Below are 17,067 nucleotides of genomic sequence, written 5' to 3'. Positions count from 1 at the left end.
AACGGCACTGTATATTTTTTGCAAGATCACTAGAAATTGGACTGCCAGAATGGTACTCAAAGACTGATTTGATGTGACTCAAATTTTATATATAGATAGGTATCCCACAGAAAACAAATTTGCTCAGGGCCCATACACGGTAGTGTAATAGGGAAGAACAAATCTGACTCCATATTAGATCTGTCTCTTTTACCTTTGTACTCTGTTGCCTATGCTTAGTCATGCTGGCTCTGCACCTTTTGTAAAAGAATGTTGTCTATAGCTTGAAATATACAGGATAACCTATTCTCAAGACTCTGACCTTTAAGAGTCCATTCATGTAGAGATAAAATGTTGCAGAACAGAGAATAACTTTTGTCTTGTTGGAGGTTTACAGGAACATCCTGACCTGACCTATGTGGACAGCTGCAAGAACAAAGGATTCCAACACCAAGAAGTTTGCAACAACTAACCACACCCCTCCCTCACCTTGCCTTAAAAGTTCTTTGCTGAAATCCTTCAGGGAGCTCAGGGTTTTGGGAGTAGGAACCACCCATCTGCTTGTATCGCCCTGCAATAAACCTTTCTCTGCTCCAAACTTTGATGTTTTGGTTTGTTTGGACTCACGGTGCATCGGGCACATGCACTTGTGTTTGGTAACACTAGGGCAACCTTGGCTACATGTTCATTTTCAAAAAGGTTCTATCTGAAGACCTTCCCCACTGTATTATTCAGTATTTTATTTTTTTTATTTATTTATTTTTTTTTTTTTGCTGTACGCGGGCCTCTCACTGTTGTGGCCTCTCCCCCTGCGGAGCACAGGCTCCGGACGCACAGGCTCAGCGGCCATGGCTCACGGGCCCAGCCGCTCCGCGGCATATGGGATCCTCCCAGACCGGGGCACGAACCCGTATCCCCTGCATCGGCAGGCGGACTCTCAACCACTGCGCCACCAGGGAGGCCCTATTCAGTATTTTAAAAATAAATTTCCAAAAGGTAAATTCTAAAATCATAGGGCAAAGACTTTAGATCTTGAATAGATTTGCTTCATTTGAGCCAGTATTAGAATCATAAGACTCATCATGTTTCTCATTAGTTTAGGTTTTCTGAAACCTCTAGGGACTTTAATATTCCAGAGACATAATCTTCTATATCAGCTTCCTAATACTCCTTCTACTATGGTTTTCCATTTCTGTCTTTGGATTTATTTTAAACTCTCTTCAAACATAAATATTTTTATTAAAACCATAGAAAAATCTTTTAGAAAATTTAAAAATGGAAATAACAAAATCAAAATACATAAAATATTTATTTTTCTGGAAAATATTCTGGTATCATTGATAAGGTCTATCTATTATAGACATGAGTCAAAAATTTTATGTAAGAAAAATAACAGTGAAACATAAATGTGCTGAAACAGATAGTTGCCATCAACTATTTTGTGAAAAAATTTTAATTACTTTAAAATTACAATAAGATTAAAAGTTGTGTATTGTGTTGAGATTTATGTGTACATATCTGGGTTCCAGCATTTATTACTTTGGCCATAAATAGCTTCATAAATAGCTTGTAAAGCCTATAATAATGGAATTATTTATAAAGTATAAGCAAGCCCCATCAAATATAGAGCTTCCTCAACTTACAATGGGGTTACATCCCAATAAACTCATTGTAAATTGAAAATATTGTAAGTCGAAATGCATTTAATACACCTATTCTACTGATTATCATTACTTAAGACAGACTTAAACATTCTCAGAACACTTATATTAACCTACACTCAGGAAAAATCATCTAGCACAGAGCCTATTTTATAATCAAGTGTTGAATATCTCATGTAGTTTATTGAATATTGTACTAAAAGTGAAAAACAGAATGGTTATGCGGGTACAGAATGCATACTGTTTTCACAACATTGTAAAGTTAAAAAATCCTAAATCAAACCATTGTAAGTCTGAGACCATCTATACTCCAGAACCACAATCTAAATGGTATATCATGTTTTTTAAGAGGGAGGGAAAGGGAGACATTCTGGTCATTCAAAGATACCAACAAAAATGTAGACTATTTATACCTCCTGATTTTTCCTGTCTCTCATTGGTAAACAATTCCAGAATGGCTATGACCAATAATGTGTTATAGTAATAGTTTTAATTTTGTTTACACATATTAACTTCATGTCTTTGGGGAATAATACCAAAAATAGGAATACAATATACATTAACTTCATTAAAATAACCAGGGATAATGGAAGCAAAGAGGGATTAAATGATATTCCAAAGCTTACCTGGGCCATTGAGTCAGGAAGAGAAACCAGGTCTCTCAGATTTCAATTCCAGTGTTCTACTCACTGGTTTGTTCAACTCCTGTGCAAAACATCCATACACAATACACAATGCATAAGCCCCCTTGCTATCAAGTTGTTGTAAAAAAAAAAAATGCCATTACCTTTCCGACATACTGAGGCTCGGAGCCCATGTATTCCTCCAGCACAAAAAATTGATTCCATACCCAGCCACGTTTAACTCGTTGGAAATGTGATCGTCGCCCTGGCAGGTGGATAACATTCTCTCTTGGTTCTGTGGCTAAAGTCTGTTGTGGCTGAGGTTGAAGTGGTGTTAGGAGACCTCCATCAAACAGGACCCAGAGCAGCAGGGATAAACAGTTCCTTGTAAGCATTGGCAAAAGCTTTCCTACAGCAGAGTAATAAAAACTCCAGCACTTAATGCAGTATTGTGGAATCCAGGTTTGAGGTGTCTGTGGCCTCTACCACTTAGCTCTCTCTTTTATTGCAGAAATGATAATGCAGGCATTAATCTTTTTGATGAAAAGGCTTCTGCTATATTATATTCCATCTAAAGGGACCTATAAAACAGATTAACAAAGATACATTAAATTGATAGAATTAAATGATGATAGTCATCAAAAATTTCATTATATCTGCCAACATTTAAAGAAACAGAGAGGAAGTCTTTAAAATAATTATATTGGTAAATGGTCACTGCTCTTGAACCTGTTAACTTGGATAAAACATCTAAGTTTGTTTTACAGACTTGAAAAGTATGAGTTACAATAACGCAAAAGGTATATCATAAATAGAAGCAATCTTTTTTTAAATTTAATAATCATTTTAAGAATAAAACAGGGATCACTGTTATTGTAATTGAAGTATAGTTGATGTACAATGTTTCAAGTGTACAGCAAAGTAATTCAGATACATATATACATATATATTCTTTTTTAGATTTTTTCCATTATAGGTTATTACAAGATATTGAATATAGTTCTCTGTGCTAGACAGTAGGTCCTTGTTGTTTATTTATTTTATATATAGTAGTGCATATATTTTAGTCCCGAATTCCCAACTTATCCCTGCCTTTCCCCTTTGGTAACCATATATTTGTTTTCTATGTCTGTGAGTCTATTTCTGTTTTGTAAATAAGTTCATTTGTATCACTTTTTTTATATTCCACATATGAGGGATATCATGTATTTGTTTTTCTCTGTCTGACTTAGTATGATAATCTTTAGGTCGACTTAGTATGATAATCTTTAGGTCCATCCAAATGGCATTAGTGCTGCAAATGGCATGATTTCATTCTTTTTTCATGGCTGAGTAATTTTCCATTGTGTGTGTGTGTATATATATATATATATATATATATATATATATATATATATATATATATACCACATTTTCTTTAACCATTCATCTGTCAATGGACACTTAGGTTGTTTCCATGTCTTGGCTATTGTAAATAGTGCTGTTATGAACATTGGAGTGCACGTATCTTTTTGTATTAAAGTTCTTTTCCAGGATCACTATTTTTTTTTTCTTTCTTTTTTTTTTTTTTTTTTTTTGTGGTACGCGGGCCTCTCACTGTTGTGGCCTCTCCTGTTGTGGAGCACAGGCTCTGGACGTGCAGGCTCAGCGGCTATGGCTCACGGGCCCAGCCGCTCCGCAGCATGTGGGATCCTCCCGGACCGGGGCACGAACCCGCATCCCCTGCATCAGCAGGCAGTCTCTCAACCACTGCGCCACCAGGGAAGCCCAAGGATCACTATTTTTGAAGTGAACTGAGAGTAGGATTTCACAAACGGCACAATTGACCTTTTGGGATGGATAACTCTTTGTTGCTGGGGAGCCAGCATGTGCATTTTATGATTTCTAGCAGCACCCCCTTTCCTTTACTCGACAGATGACAGTAGCATCCTCTCTCACAGCCAGTTTTGACAACCAAAAAATGTCTCCAGACATTGCCAGATAAATATTCCCTGGGAGGAGCAAAATAGGCCAAGATTGAGAACCACAGATTTAGAGAATAAGGAAAAAACAGCAGTTTTAAAAAAGCAAAAAAATTTTCTGAAGTTAGAAAATAGGAAGAATAGGACCATCAAGAAAGAACAACATAAATTACTAAACGTAAATGATCTTACTAAGATGCAAGTTATTGAGAAAATCTCAGATTGTTTTATAAGGCTTTAGTATAAGCTTTAAGTTAAAAAAAATGTTTCTTTAGCCTTGGTATACTAGAAACACTGGATAAAAAGGAATTATTTTGTAGGTAGTGTGCAGCTCAGAGCAATCTTGTGTCCCTTTCAGATGGACAACCTCTGCCCTGTACTTAGGCAAAATGAGATTTGGACATCTCCTTACAACAAACACTTTTTTTCATTCGCTTATCTAAGGTTTGGGTGTTTACAAGGTACTAGGACCATTGTTAAACAGTAGATAAGATAACAGACACAATCCTTCTCTCTCTTAAATCAGAAATGGAAAATAAATAGTCATATAAAAAAATGAGGGCAAATTTACCAATGCTGTAAAAAAGAAAAAAAAAAGAAAGCAAACAGAATATCCTGATGGCAAAACTTAAGTGACCAAAACTTAAGTTAGCAAAAGTCTGTTATAGGTGCAAATTGCCGTGAGACCTAAAGGTGAGAGCAGATCTATGTTCTGTAAGCAGCATGGGGAAAATGTGGTTCCAGCCAGGGAAGTTTCATGCATTTAGCACTAGGGGCCCATTGTCCACAGCCTGGGAAGTTTCCAAGGGCCAAAAATGTTGGAGGCCAGAAATTATGTACAGTGCTTCCAAAACAAGAGAAGTAAAATCAAAATCAGTACATATTCAATCACACACCTATAAAACAGGGCATTTTGTCAACCTGTCAGTTGCAATTCGGTTTAATGATTATTCAGTTACATACAATATAATAAAAAGTATAATGCATTCTTTGCAAATATTCAAATTTAAACATTTAATGTGGGAGGGACGCTTGAGTTAAGATATGTGATGAGGAGGGTTAAAATTTATACTTTGAGAGCATCCTACAAGGACACTCCCAAAAGGAGAAATAAAGAAGGATATATATATTTTTTTCTGGCCTGAAGGGATGCACCTGTTAGTTATTAACAAAAATATAAACAGTATATATTTTATTGCATCTTTTCAGTCTGGCAAAATAATGTTCATAAAAAGTTAACTTAGACCTATATTGTTCAATATGCTAACCACTAGCCATATGTGGTTGTCTAGTTGAAATCTGGCAAGTTGATGTTGAGACGTGCTCTACTTTTCAATTATATGCCACATTTCAAAAAACAAGTACAAAAAAAAAAGTGTAAAATCCCACTATTGTTTCTATATTGATTAGTTCCTGACATGGTAATATTTTGGATATAGAAGTTAAATAAATATAAACTATTTAATGTGAGCTATTTATTTTTAATTTTTTATGTGTTTACTAAAAAAATTACAATTATAGATGCAGCTTGCATTTGTGATTTGCACTATTTTCTACTGAATAGAACTGATTTAAACAATAGAGTTTAAATCACACCTGCAATTTCTACTTAAGTAATGTATTCTTAACATTCAAAAATTGAATATCTAGCACAAACTGTGTCATGTTTGTGTGACAATATATTTGGGATGTCTGAGGATATTTGCAACTCTATGAAATAAGCCTGTGTAAAAATAATGCACATGTTTTCCTCATCTGTTTTCAAGTTTAAATTATTAACACCAAAAACTAAAGTGTTTTAATTTCTTGGATTTTCCAGCTTGTTCATGTTTCTTCCCCTACTCATGTCAATCTTACCCTAGGCATATATACAGAACAGATGGGGAGATAAACATGAGTAGAAAAACTTCCCAAACTTAGTCTATTATATATAATTAGGTTGTATTTTTGCTTTTCTGTTCCATTGATTTTTTCTCCTCCATTTTTTGGGGGCATGAGTTATAAAAATTCAGATTTCAGTGAGCATTGATACCTAGTTATTTCTTTAAACAGTGTCTTTTTATTTTATATTAGAGATTTTTGATATTGTCCAGCTGGCTATATTCATCATCAGTACCATCACCATGAGTCCAGATACACTTACCCCGTGGAAGTGGAGGGGTCTGAAATCTGAGTTTTGATCTCCTTTTAGAGGAATCTTTCAGAACTTCTAATTGACCCACATCATCCCCCTTTTGTCACCTTAGAATGGGTGTTTGTGATGTGAAGAAGAATGTGAAAGTAACATAGAAAGTGTTTTTTCATAAGCTAATTCCCCAGCACTGTAAAGATTCACATCACCAAAAACAGCCCCTAAATGCAAAACATTGTCATGAGGCTGAAGTGAAGAGGAGCCACAGAAGAGTTCAGTGTGGCAGAAGAGCCCCCCATTTCCCTCACCTCATGCCCACTTCTTGTTCTTTCCTTTGGTTCTCTCTGGACACATATTCTACTTAGCCTGCTGTGTTCTTCTACTTTTTCATGCATTTTCCTCTTTCTCTTTCTCTAAGTAGTCTGATCCTTACCCGTATCCCTGCCATCAAATTACTTTCTCCTTTTTTGTTTAAATGTGTTTTTATATTTACAGGAATATTTATGTATGAGTAGTTTATTTTGCTGATATTTTCATTAAGATGGCGATGGCCAGGGGTGACCTCACAGGTTCTGAAGATATGCACTTAATCTTATTCTTTGCCATGAATGCTGCTGTTTTAGTATGAATTCTGCAGAAGGCAAAGCTTTTTAGGAACTCACATACCACATTGTAGTAGAAAGATCTATAATTAAAAATGTAAAGCCTTCTCACTGTATGCTGAGGATGTAACACACAGCATGATGACTGTAGTTAACACTGTATTGTATATCTGGAAGTTGCTAAGACAGTAGATCTTAAAAGCCAGGATTTTTATTATGATATTCATGAACTTAATAGGGCCTGCATGATCTACCTCTACATCATGCTAGACCCTTGCCATTCTCCCTTTCTCTCAAACCCTTTACTGATAAATAATATTATTGTCAATAGTAATAATTTATATTATAGGTGTATTTGTATGATTATTTGTTCCACTTTCCTGAGTAGATTGAACAGGGGCTAAGAGAGTAGCAATGATGCCTCTTTTGTCAGCTTTTCTCAGCTGTTCTGTTCCTGGCATCTACAACAATGTACTGTAAGTACCAAAAAAAAACATTTGTTAAGTTTGAAGGAATCAGTCATCGAATGATAATAGCCAACTTTTATTGAAAACTCACTATGTTCCATATAATGTCGTGTGTTCTGTACCAGTACAATTGCTCTGTGAAGGAGGTGTTATTATACCCATTTGACAGATAGATTGGAGGAACAGAGAAGTTAAATGACTTGACCATTGTCCACAGAGGAGTGCATAGCAGGCGGGTTTGAATCTGGGCACTCTGACTCAAGAGCCCATCCCCTTGGATTCTGTTCTCCACTATCCCTGAATGAATGAATGCATAAATAGATGAGAGCATCAAGGATTTCAAATCCCAGCAAGACAGTGAATATGAGCTTGAAGACCTGAGTTCCAAATTCTTTTTCCAAAGCGAAGTAGTTATTTCAATATTGGGCAGCATAAAGTTTCTTAGACTCATTTAGATCTTCTGTGAAATTAGAAGACTTGAAGCAATTAGGTCAATATTGTTCCTTTGAAGTCAGGAGGTTCAGGACCCCCAGATCTCACCCACCAGGATGTAAAAAGGGACACATAATTCTAGGCAGAGACAGAAGAAAAGAAAAAAAGCTATAATAGACATGGCCAGTGTGTTAACAGGACTGGATGGTGGTTGAAAATTCAGAAACAGCACAACAGCCCAGCTAATCCATCCAGCAAGGTGCTAGACAGGCCGGGTGACCCAAAGCACAGAGAAGATAAGGCACTTTCCAGCTGTCCAGCCTCTTCCCAGTTAGACTGAACTGGGGGTGGTGTGCTGGGGTCTGTCAGATGAGAGGGCAGCTTGTGGGACCTAAGTGATGACTCTGAATTTGGGGGTCACTTCCAGGCTTGGTATAGTTTTAAATAATCATAATGAAAGAAATAAATGAAAAGATAGGCTTTGGAACAAGACAGATCTGAGGAATAATGTCTAATAACTTCATAGCATAGTTTTACGCTAAGTAACTGTCAAGTAGCATTTGAATTGTGGGGACACCATCAACAATATTCTTATGTCTGTAGAGTTAAATCAAGAAGAAATAAAATATATGTTAATCTCATCACTCAATTAGAACGTGTATACACATGCATTTCCTAACTCATGTTATTGCATTAGGATCCTAAATTCCATTCCAACACTCTATAAAACTGTGGTGCTTCAGTGAACAGAGGAACAGATATTATTTTCAGTGCATGATGCTGCTCCCAGCAGATCCCAGCCTCCAGCCACAGTTGTCAGCTGGGGAGCTTTTAAAGTGTTATATCACAACAAAAGTAATGCAAGGAGATTGAAGAACTCTGGTTCTTAAGTAAAAGAGAAATAACTCCCTCAGTCATGAAATATAGCCAAAATTACAAGGAAAAATTATGAGGAGCCATTAACCTGGGTACACTTGCCCCCGCATCAATGGTGCTGTTACAAGAGCAAGAACAGAGACTTGTTCTGAGGTGTCAGCACCCTATGGAAACATGGGAACTTTAAAGAAGACATATTTGTTACAAAGGACATCACCAGAGATGTATTTTACTCCATATACTGGATTTCGGGCACAGTGTTTAAAATTTTACATTTGCCTATTATTCCTAAATTTTGTGGAGCCAAATTGGCTTTCCAAAGACTTTCCAAACCCAATGATGAGTCTCTGGAGCCACACATTGCTTTTAGCAGAAGGAAGATTTTAAAAAATGGTCATATATCACAGCAGGGGTTAGTTAGATGTGAAATACCCAGTGATAGCTTTTCCGTTAAATGTGTCATTAGAACTGAGAGATACCGAAGGCTGTGTTTTCTGTAGTTACTTATTTAATTTTTGGTGTGTTTGTTTTTAAGAATAGTTCTTGAAAAGGAGTCTACCTTATATAAATTACACTGAAAGGGTCTATCTTTGTTAGAAGATGCCTTACTAGGTTGACAGTTATGTTAATTATTACAAGTGGTTCTCGTTTTTGGAATACATTGGGAATGAGAAAATACCCCTACCACACCTCTCTTGGTCCTAGTAAGCCCAAACCAAAAGGAAATTTTACACTGTCTCTAGTGCAGCAAAACCTTAACCCCAACTCTTCTATTTTACAAACTTTACACTGAGAAGTAGAGAAGTATGGATGGTAAACCCACGTTCACTGTCTCTTAGAAGTTAAATAAAGATGTCTGAAGGTGATAATTACTCTATGATCTTGATCTGTGGAGTTCATTAATCCTTGCTCTCTGACTTATCCAGACCCTACTCTTTATTATATATATATATATATATATATATATATACATATATATATATATATATATATACATATATATATATATATACACACACACACACACACACACACATGCAGTAAATGATATGATACTGGTATTGTCAATAAGCTAACAAAAAATATCTGTGGGAGAAAAAAAAAAGCAACTCAACGTGGGACATCTTTCCAGTATGGATGACAAGGAACACAATCTCTCTCCTTCCCTCTCTCAGAAGACAGATTTGAGTACACTTTTACATTCATGGTGTTATTTTTAACTGCATTGTTAAAACACCCTTGATGTGATGTTCTGAAAAAGGCAGTTTACTTCTTTGGTGTTCCTCTGCAAGATCAATAACAACAGTCTATTCCTGAGAAATACATTAGACAAATCCCAACTGAGTGACATTCTATAAAATGCCTGAGCAGTACTTTTGAAAACTTTGAATGTCATCAAAAACAAGGAAAATCTTGGGAATTCCCTGGTGGTCCAGTGGTTTGGACGCTGAACTTCCACTTCAGGGGGCCCAGCTTCAATCTGAGGTTGGGGAACTAATATCCCGAAAGCCACACAATGTGGCCAAATAAATAAATAAAGGCACGTCTTATTTAAAAAAAAAAAAAAAAGGAAAATCTGGAAAGTTGTCATAGCCAAGACATACCTAAGGAAACATGAAAACTAAATGTATCAGATGGGATGCTGGAACAGAAAAAGGATATTAGGTAAGAGCTAAGAAAATCTGAATAAAGTATGGACTTTAGTTAATAATAATATGTTAATATTTATTATTTAATTGTAACAAATGTATCATGCTAATGTAAGATATAATCTCAGAGGTGCTGGATATATGTGAATTCTCTGTACTATTGTTTCAACTTTTCTGTAAATTTAAATGTGCACAAAAATAAAGTTTATTAAAAAAAAGAAGAGGGAAGCATGGGATTCAGTAATAAGGATATTTAACAAGAAGAAAGGCAAAGGGAATTTTCAGCACAATAATAGAGAGGAATTTTAGGAAGAAAACTATATATAGGCTCACGGAGCATCAGTCCAGATTAAAGAGAAGAAGAATTCCAAGAGGTATAACACCAAGGAGGAGAAATTAATGAATTAAAACGAATGAATTACATAGTGTTTTCAAATGGCAGGGAAGAAATTCACACTTTGTTGGAAAGTATGTTGATGAAAAACAATGATTAATACATAGAAAAAAGAGGCAATTATTCATTCTTAGGAAATAAAGAAAAAACTACCAGAGATGTAACTCAATCATAACGTGATTATATTCAAGGATGAGACTACAATTTTTGAGGCATTTTGATCTTACCTATTTACCACATAAAACAACACCCTGATGCAAATATTCACTAGAAATTTTTGTTTACAAAGCTTCAGTAGAAAACCAGTTCTTAATATATTGAAATCATTTCTGTAAATTAGGAAATTGTGATTAAATAAATGAGACTTTTAAATATTTTATAATAAAAACGGCTGAGATTTTATTACCTGGAGGCTTGGCTAATGGCTAAAAAATTGTAGAAGCTACTTCCTACCAGACACAGGAGAAATTTACACAGAGAAAGGGGGCAAAATTGGGAGAAAAAGAACTTCTTTAGAGTTTTAGTCAGAGACTGCCTTGTAAATGATGGAAATCTTAGTAATAGTCGTAATTCAAGAGTTGAAAGCCACAGGATCTCCATTTTTATTACCACTTTCACGATGCCTGGAAGAAGGATATCTTACATTGGAAAATAGTTTGGATTTTTATATTGCATTTAAATTCTGTAGTGAAAAAATAAGGGGAAAATACTCTAGCTGTGATAGATTGAGGAAAACTTACAGGAGGCCAGCTACAAGGGACTGATGGAGAGCTGCTTAGAAAATCAGCTTAGAGTAAGACTGGATTAAATCACAGTTCTAGCAAAAGAGCCAAGATTATCTGAAGGATGTTAAACTTCATCACAACCTTGAGTAGTCTTCTTGAATTCCTAGTTTTATGAGGCTAATCAGTACTGAAGGGAAAAAAGCAAATTATAATGTGTACATTTTGAGAGCAAAGCTAAATAGGGTGTAGGTGCAGTACTTCAGAATAGCACAGTGAGGGGTTCAGTAGACACTCTTCAGAGCAGAACAGCAATTTTACTAATAAAATTATTTTATATATACTACCAAATGTAAAATGGATGGCCAGTGGGAAGCTGCTGCATAACACAGGGAGATTAGCTTGATGCTTTGTGATGACCTGGAGGGGTGGGATAGGGAGGGTGGGAGGGAGGCTCAAGGAGGGGATATGGGGATATATGTATGCATATAGCTGATTCAGTTTGTTGTACAGTGGAAGCTAACACAACATTGTAAGGCAATTATACTCTAATAAAGATTTTTTAAAAAGAAAATACAATTGAAAAAATAAGAAACAATCATTTAAAGTCACTGGAAGTTGTCTTAAGCATATATAGCAAACGGAGAGACATTCATTTGAGGAAGTCTACTAAATCTTGGTAAGAACCAAAAGAGTCTGTGACATTGAGCCATGACCTGTTTTCTTAGATGACATTATTAAATTTATATGTCCCAGGTCTATGCTACAGAAGCTCTCTACTTTGGACAGGAGCAACTAAGAAGTTGGAGGCTCTTTATCCAGCTCCTAATCTCAAGCTTGGGTTTCATCTTAGGAGGAAAAGGCTGGCAGTGGCGTTTCACATCCCTCCTCCCAAGTCCTGTGTTTCAGAAATGCTGTCTCAGGCAGGTGTGGTGGAAAGAATAAGACTTCCTTTTTCACTATCTTCCATTCAGAGAGTGAAAGCTCTACTCCAGGCACACCTGGTTGAGAATAGAGGGGCCCACCCTAGCTCACTTGTAGGACAAAGTTTCTGCATTTGTAGGGGCAAACTGAGAAGACCAGGGGTGGCTACCCCATGTCACCACCATCACCAATGGCCACTCATAGCATGAGGATGGCACTACAGGAAAAGCAGGTCCTGGCTCCCAGCTCTGTTGCAGAGTTTCAGGTATTCTTCTCAAGAGAAAGAAGGCCAAAAGGATAAAGAGCTCCAGGGTTGTGTTTGAGAGGACACACTTTATTTCCAACAGAACATGAACTCCTTGTCCAAGAGTGCTGTTGAAACAGTGGGGATCTTTGTGCAGAGCAGTGAAAGATTTTGGTAAATCTATGATATGAACAGAATGGAAGAGCAGCCAGGAGTTTAATAGAACCAAGTAAAGGATAACCAAGAAGAGCCCTTTGGGATCAGTCAACTCTAGGGATTGGGAAGGCTGTGCATGTGTGCTAAGCTGTACTCACTCACTAGAGATCCCTACTGGGAATGAAAGAGATGTGAAAGCACTCCCCAGCCTGCAGCCAGAACATCAACGTGGGTAGGGGGTGGCGGGGAGGGGTCATTTCACTGGCACAAGGAGCTTGAATACAACTTCACACCAAACACCAAGTGAGCAATGATCTACTCTGACCCAGGGGCAACTCCTAGGAATCCAGACTTAAAAATTGTACTCATCCCTTGCAGTCATGAAGAATGTGTGTATCCCCAGTATGGTGCCCTCTCAGAAGTAATTAGAGATAAAATCTTTAAGTACCAGTTCCCAACGAAACATGGAGCAAAAAATGCAAATTTATTACTCAGTAATAGCAGCTTACAAGTCACACAGATATCCAATGCTAGAGGGTAAAAATCTGACCAGCTAAGGGGCTTAAGCACAGCCACTGACAAATAGGGGGCTTCTGCTGATGCAGGACCAATACCATATGTAACCAGGTTAAAAGATCAACAAGAGAAAACAAACTTGAACAGAGGTCACACGTTGTAGATGTAATATACATTTCCAAATAAATTCACCCAATTCACTAAACAAATAAATGACCAAGCAAACAACAGCAAGAACGACCTCCAGGGGAGAGGATTGGAGGTTAAATAATCACTGCTGCTACAATATATTATTTATAAAGTCCGGTTTTCAACACTTACAAGACATTCAAAGAAACAGGAAAGTGTGACCCACATACTGGGAAATGAGCAGTCAGAGAAATTAGCCTTTGAAGAGGCCTAGATGATGAACTTAGAATGCAAAGGGTTTAAAGTAACTATTGTAAACATGGGCTTCTGAGCTAACAGGTAACAACCTGCAGTGAAGACATACACACCCTGGGGGCCAATTTACAGGGTCTATCTTTGGCTCATTTACACAGCAACATGCAATGGAATATTATTTGAACTGAAAAGGAATACAGTACGAATACATGCTACAACATTGATGAACATTGAAAACACTGAGCTAAAAGAAAGAAGCCAGCCACAAAAGACCACATATTGTATGAATTTCATTTATATGACATGTTCAGACTAGGCAAATATATAAAGACAGAGGGTAGATTAATGGTTGTCCAGGGCTAGTACGTGGTGTGAAGTGTGAGGAGTAATTGTTAATGTGTTTGGGATTTCTTCCAGGTAGGACAAAAGTGACCTAAAATTAGATTGTGGTGATGCATAGTTATATGAATATACCAATAAAACACTGAATTGCATAAAGTGTATGAATTCTATGGTATGGAAATTATATCACAATAAAACTGTTACCAATACACACACACACACACACACACACACACACAAAGTGACCAAATGGTGGACTTCACACTCAAGATTTTGGACTGTAGTTAGGGCACCTGAAATTGTCTTTGTTTCTTGAAATAAACTGAATCAAGCAGGGTCACGATGCCTGTGCTAATAGATTTTACATGATAGTGATCAGTGCCTACCTCAATACTCACATATGACACATATTTGAGAATCTGCCCACTGATTTACCACTGCTAGTACCTAAGGGTTTCATCATGACCACCTAAGCAGCATGTACATCCTCTAAATTTTTACAGAAATCATCTGTGCTGGTGATAGTCCTACACTTGTTTCATCAGTGCTGCTTCATGTTTCAATGGGAATCAATAGACATGCTGTTACTGTATGATTTTCTTCCAACACACAAAGAAAGTGCATTCCTTTCAAATATTACTGAAAGCATTGAACTTGTGTAAAAGAGGGGTTAAAATTGATGCCTTGACGTACTTGCTAGATTAAGCCTTGAAAGCATCTTTACAGATTCCCCACAGGAATCTGAACCACTGTGAGCAAAAGAGCCCTTGTGTTGCAAAAATAAATATCATGTTACTCTTTATGGAGAACCACAAAGATTTAAATAATACCAATACTTATTGGAGTGAGGAGTTTTACTCACCAGAATTCCATAGGGACTAAATCCAGGAAGAAAATGAGGCTAAGGTTAGCACAGACTATATTTCTAAAAGAAATGACGTAAGGAAGAAAGTAATGACGACAGGACCATCATGACAGGGAGGGGACACCATGGGGTAGGAGTAGGTGAGCATGGGGGATGGGGAAGGGAAGAGGGAGGAGATTTGGGGGCTGGGTGTTAATTTGGAGGGTTTCAATGGGCATAAGAAGGCATCAGGATGACCCAGCTACATATCAGTACAGATTTCAAGACACAAAAATAATTGAGGTTACAAAGCTACTGATTGGATTTCTAAACACCAAGAAAATATTTTGTCTTTCTCAAGTAAAAAAGTACTTGTATGTACTAACCAATTTTTAAAATGATTTTCTTATTTCTAAACCTTAAATGTAATACTAGAGAGGTTTTTCTTGTATATTATTGGATGGGAAATGAGGGATATGTTCAGGTCCATGAATCGATATTGGATTTTAATTTTTCAAGTAGAAAAATAGTGGGGTTGGAGAAGGAAAGGAAAAAGAGCTATTATAGGAAAAGAAAAACAGTAAGCATCACACATTCTCTAATTCCATAATTCCAGACAATACCGAGATTGCACAAAGCTTGCAAGACTTCTTTTTCCCCTTAGAATTACCTCAAGTTCTTCTTTAACTCTTACAAAGCTAAAGTTAACTCTTTAAACATAACTCTTTAAAGATAACTCTTCTTCTTGGGGCTTCACTGGTGGCACAGTAGTTGAGAGTCCGCCTGCCGATGCAGGGGACACGGGTTCGTGACCCGGTCCGGGAGGATCCCACATGCCGTGGAGCAGCTGGGCCCGTGAACCATGGCCGCTGAGCCTGGGCATCCGGAGCCTGTGCTCCACAACAGGAGAGGCCACAACGGTGAGAGGCCCGCATACCGCAAAAAAAAAAGATAACTCTTCTTTATCTCATTACGAAGCTTCAAATGTGAGTCTCCATAGCTCTTACATAACTCTCTTTAAAGTCTTATCCATATTGCTATGGCTTCTTTATCTATTATATGCCACATTATTATTTTTTTTTCATTTATAAAACCCACTCTTTAAATATATATATATATATTTAAATTATAAATTACTGTATTACAGGGTTGATTTATTAAAATACCCTGTATGTCGTGGTCCTCCTGATTTTCATATGCCACAGTACAGAAATGCTTTTCTTCTTTTGGGAACCACCCTATAATTTCACTCATTTAAATATACTTTACTTATAAATCAATTATTTAACCAGTTGAGGGATACATATTATTTACCAAGGTACCAGCTATGTCGTGTGAACTTTATTTACTATAGAGTATTATTTCCAAATTACACCTTTAATTTTGCTATAATATAAAATTATTGATATTTAATTATGAAAATCACATATTCCCTTTGTACAACAATTTGAAAATACAGCATAAACATAAAATTAAAATTACTTATATTGACACCTGGATTTTTGCTCATTTCTTCAGCTTACCAATATTTTTTTCAGCACCTAATATATTCCAGGCACAATTTTAAACACTGCAGCTTGTCTCTGAACAAAACTGACACAATTTCCTATCTACATGGTGCTTTCACTAGGAAGATAATAAAAATGATGTTGATGTAATTATTTGAATATTTTCTTCCCATATTTAAAACATTGATCATGTATTCTATGTGTTATGTTTATGTGTGTTATAATGGAAAATGCAAAATTGATTTGCAAGATTGTAGAACATTATTTTTATTTTTCTTCTATTTGCAGATTTCTTAAACTTTCTTAATATCAGGATCTCATCAGAAAACTTATAATGCAAAATTGACTCTTACATTTTTCTAGAATATAGAAGTATAGTGTGCCCAGTGTTCCTTTGGACAATAGCCCCATCTATCTTAGACTTCAAGTCTAAGTATGCCTTCAAGTATGCCTAGAAAGATTTTCCACTTTTCTAAGAATTATTAAATACAAATGGAGACGGTACAAATGAAAGTAAATAAAATAGAAGCGAAGTTGTCAAAAAGTGAGCTTATTTTAATATCATAAATCAAAGGAGGTAGTAAACTATTAATTCCAAATAATTCCATACAAATAATGTAATTCTATAAACTATAGATGAGGAAACTGGGAT

At 36.3% G+C, this 17,067-nt stretch overlaps 1 protein-coding gene across 2 annotated transcripts in view; it reads right to left on the bottom strand.

The window, feature by feature from the left end:
* The window catches only part of CDH12 (cadherin 12), a gene marked incomplete at its 3' end in the record, with an annotated part of 289,043 nt that extends 286,310 nt beyond the window's left edge, over nt 1-2,733 (bottom strand). For both annotated transcript variants that reach the window (XM_082623654.1, XM_082623655.1), the window contains exon 1: nt 2,428-2,733. In XM_082623654.1, the coding sequence (XP_082479780.1) occupies nt 2,428-2,658 (231 nt within the window). In that variant the 5' untranslated portion in view covers nt 2,659-2,733. The remainder of the gene's footprint in view (nt 1-2,427) is intronic.
* Nucleotides 2,734-17,067: the final 14,334 nt, after the last annotated feature.

Source organism: Mesoplodon mirus (genome assembly GCF_964341445.2).
Source record: "Mesoplodon mirus genome assembly, chromosome: 5".
Classification (NCBI taxonomy): Eukaryota; Metazoa; Chordata; class Mammalia; order Artiodactyla; family Ziphiidae; genus Mesoplodon; species Mesoplodon mirus.
Note: the sequence above shows the minus strand (reverse complement) of the source record. Positions and strands in the feature narration are given on the sequence as shown.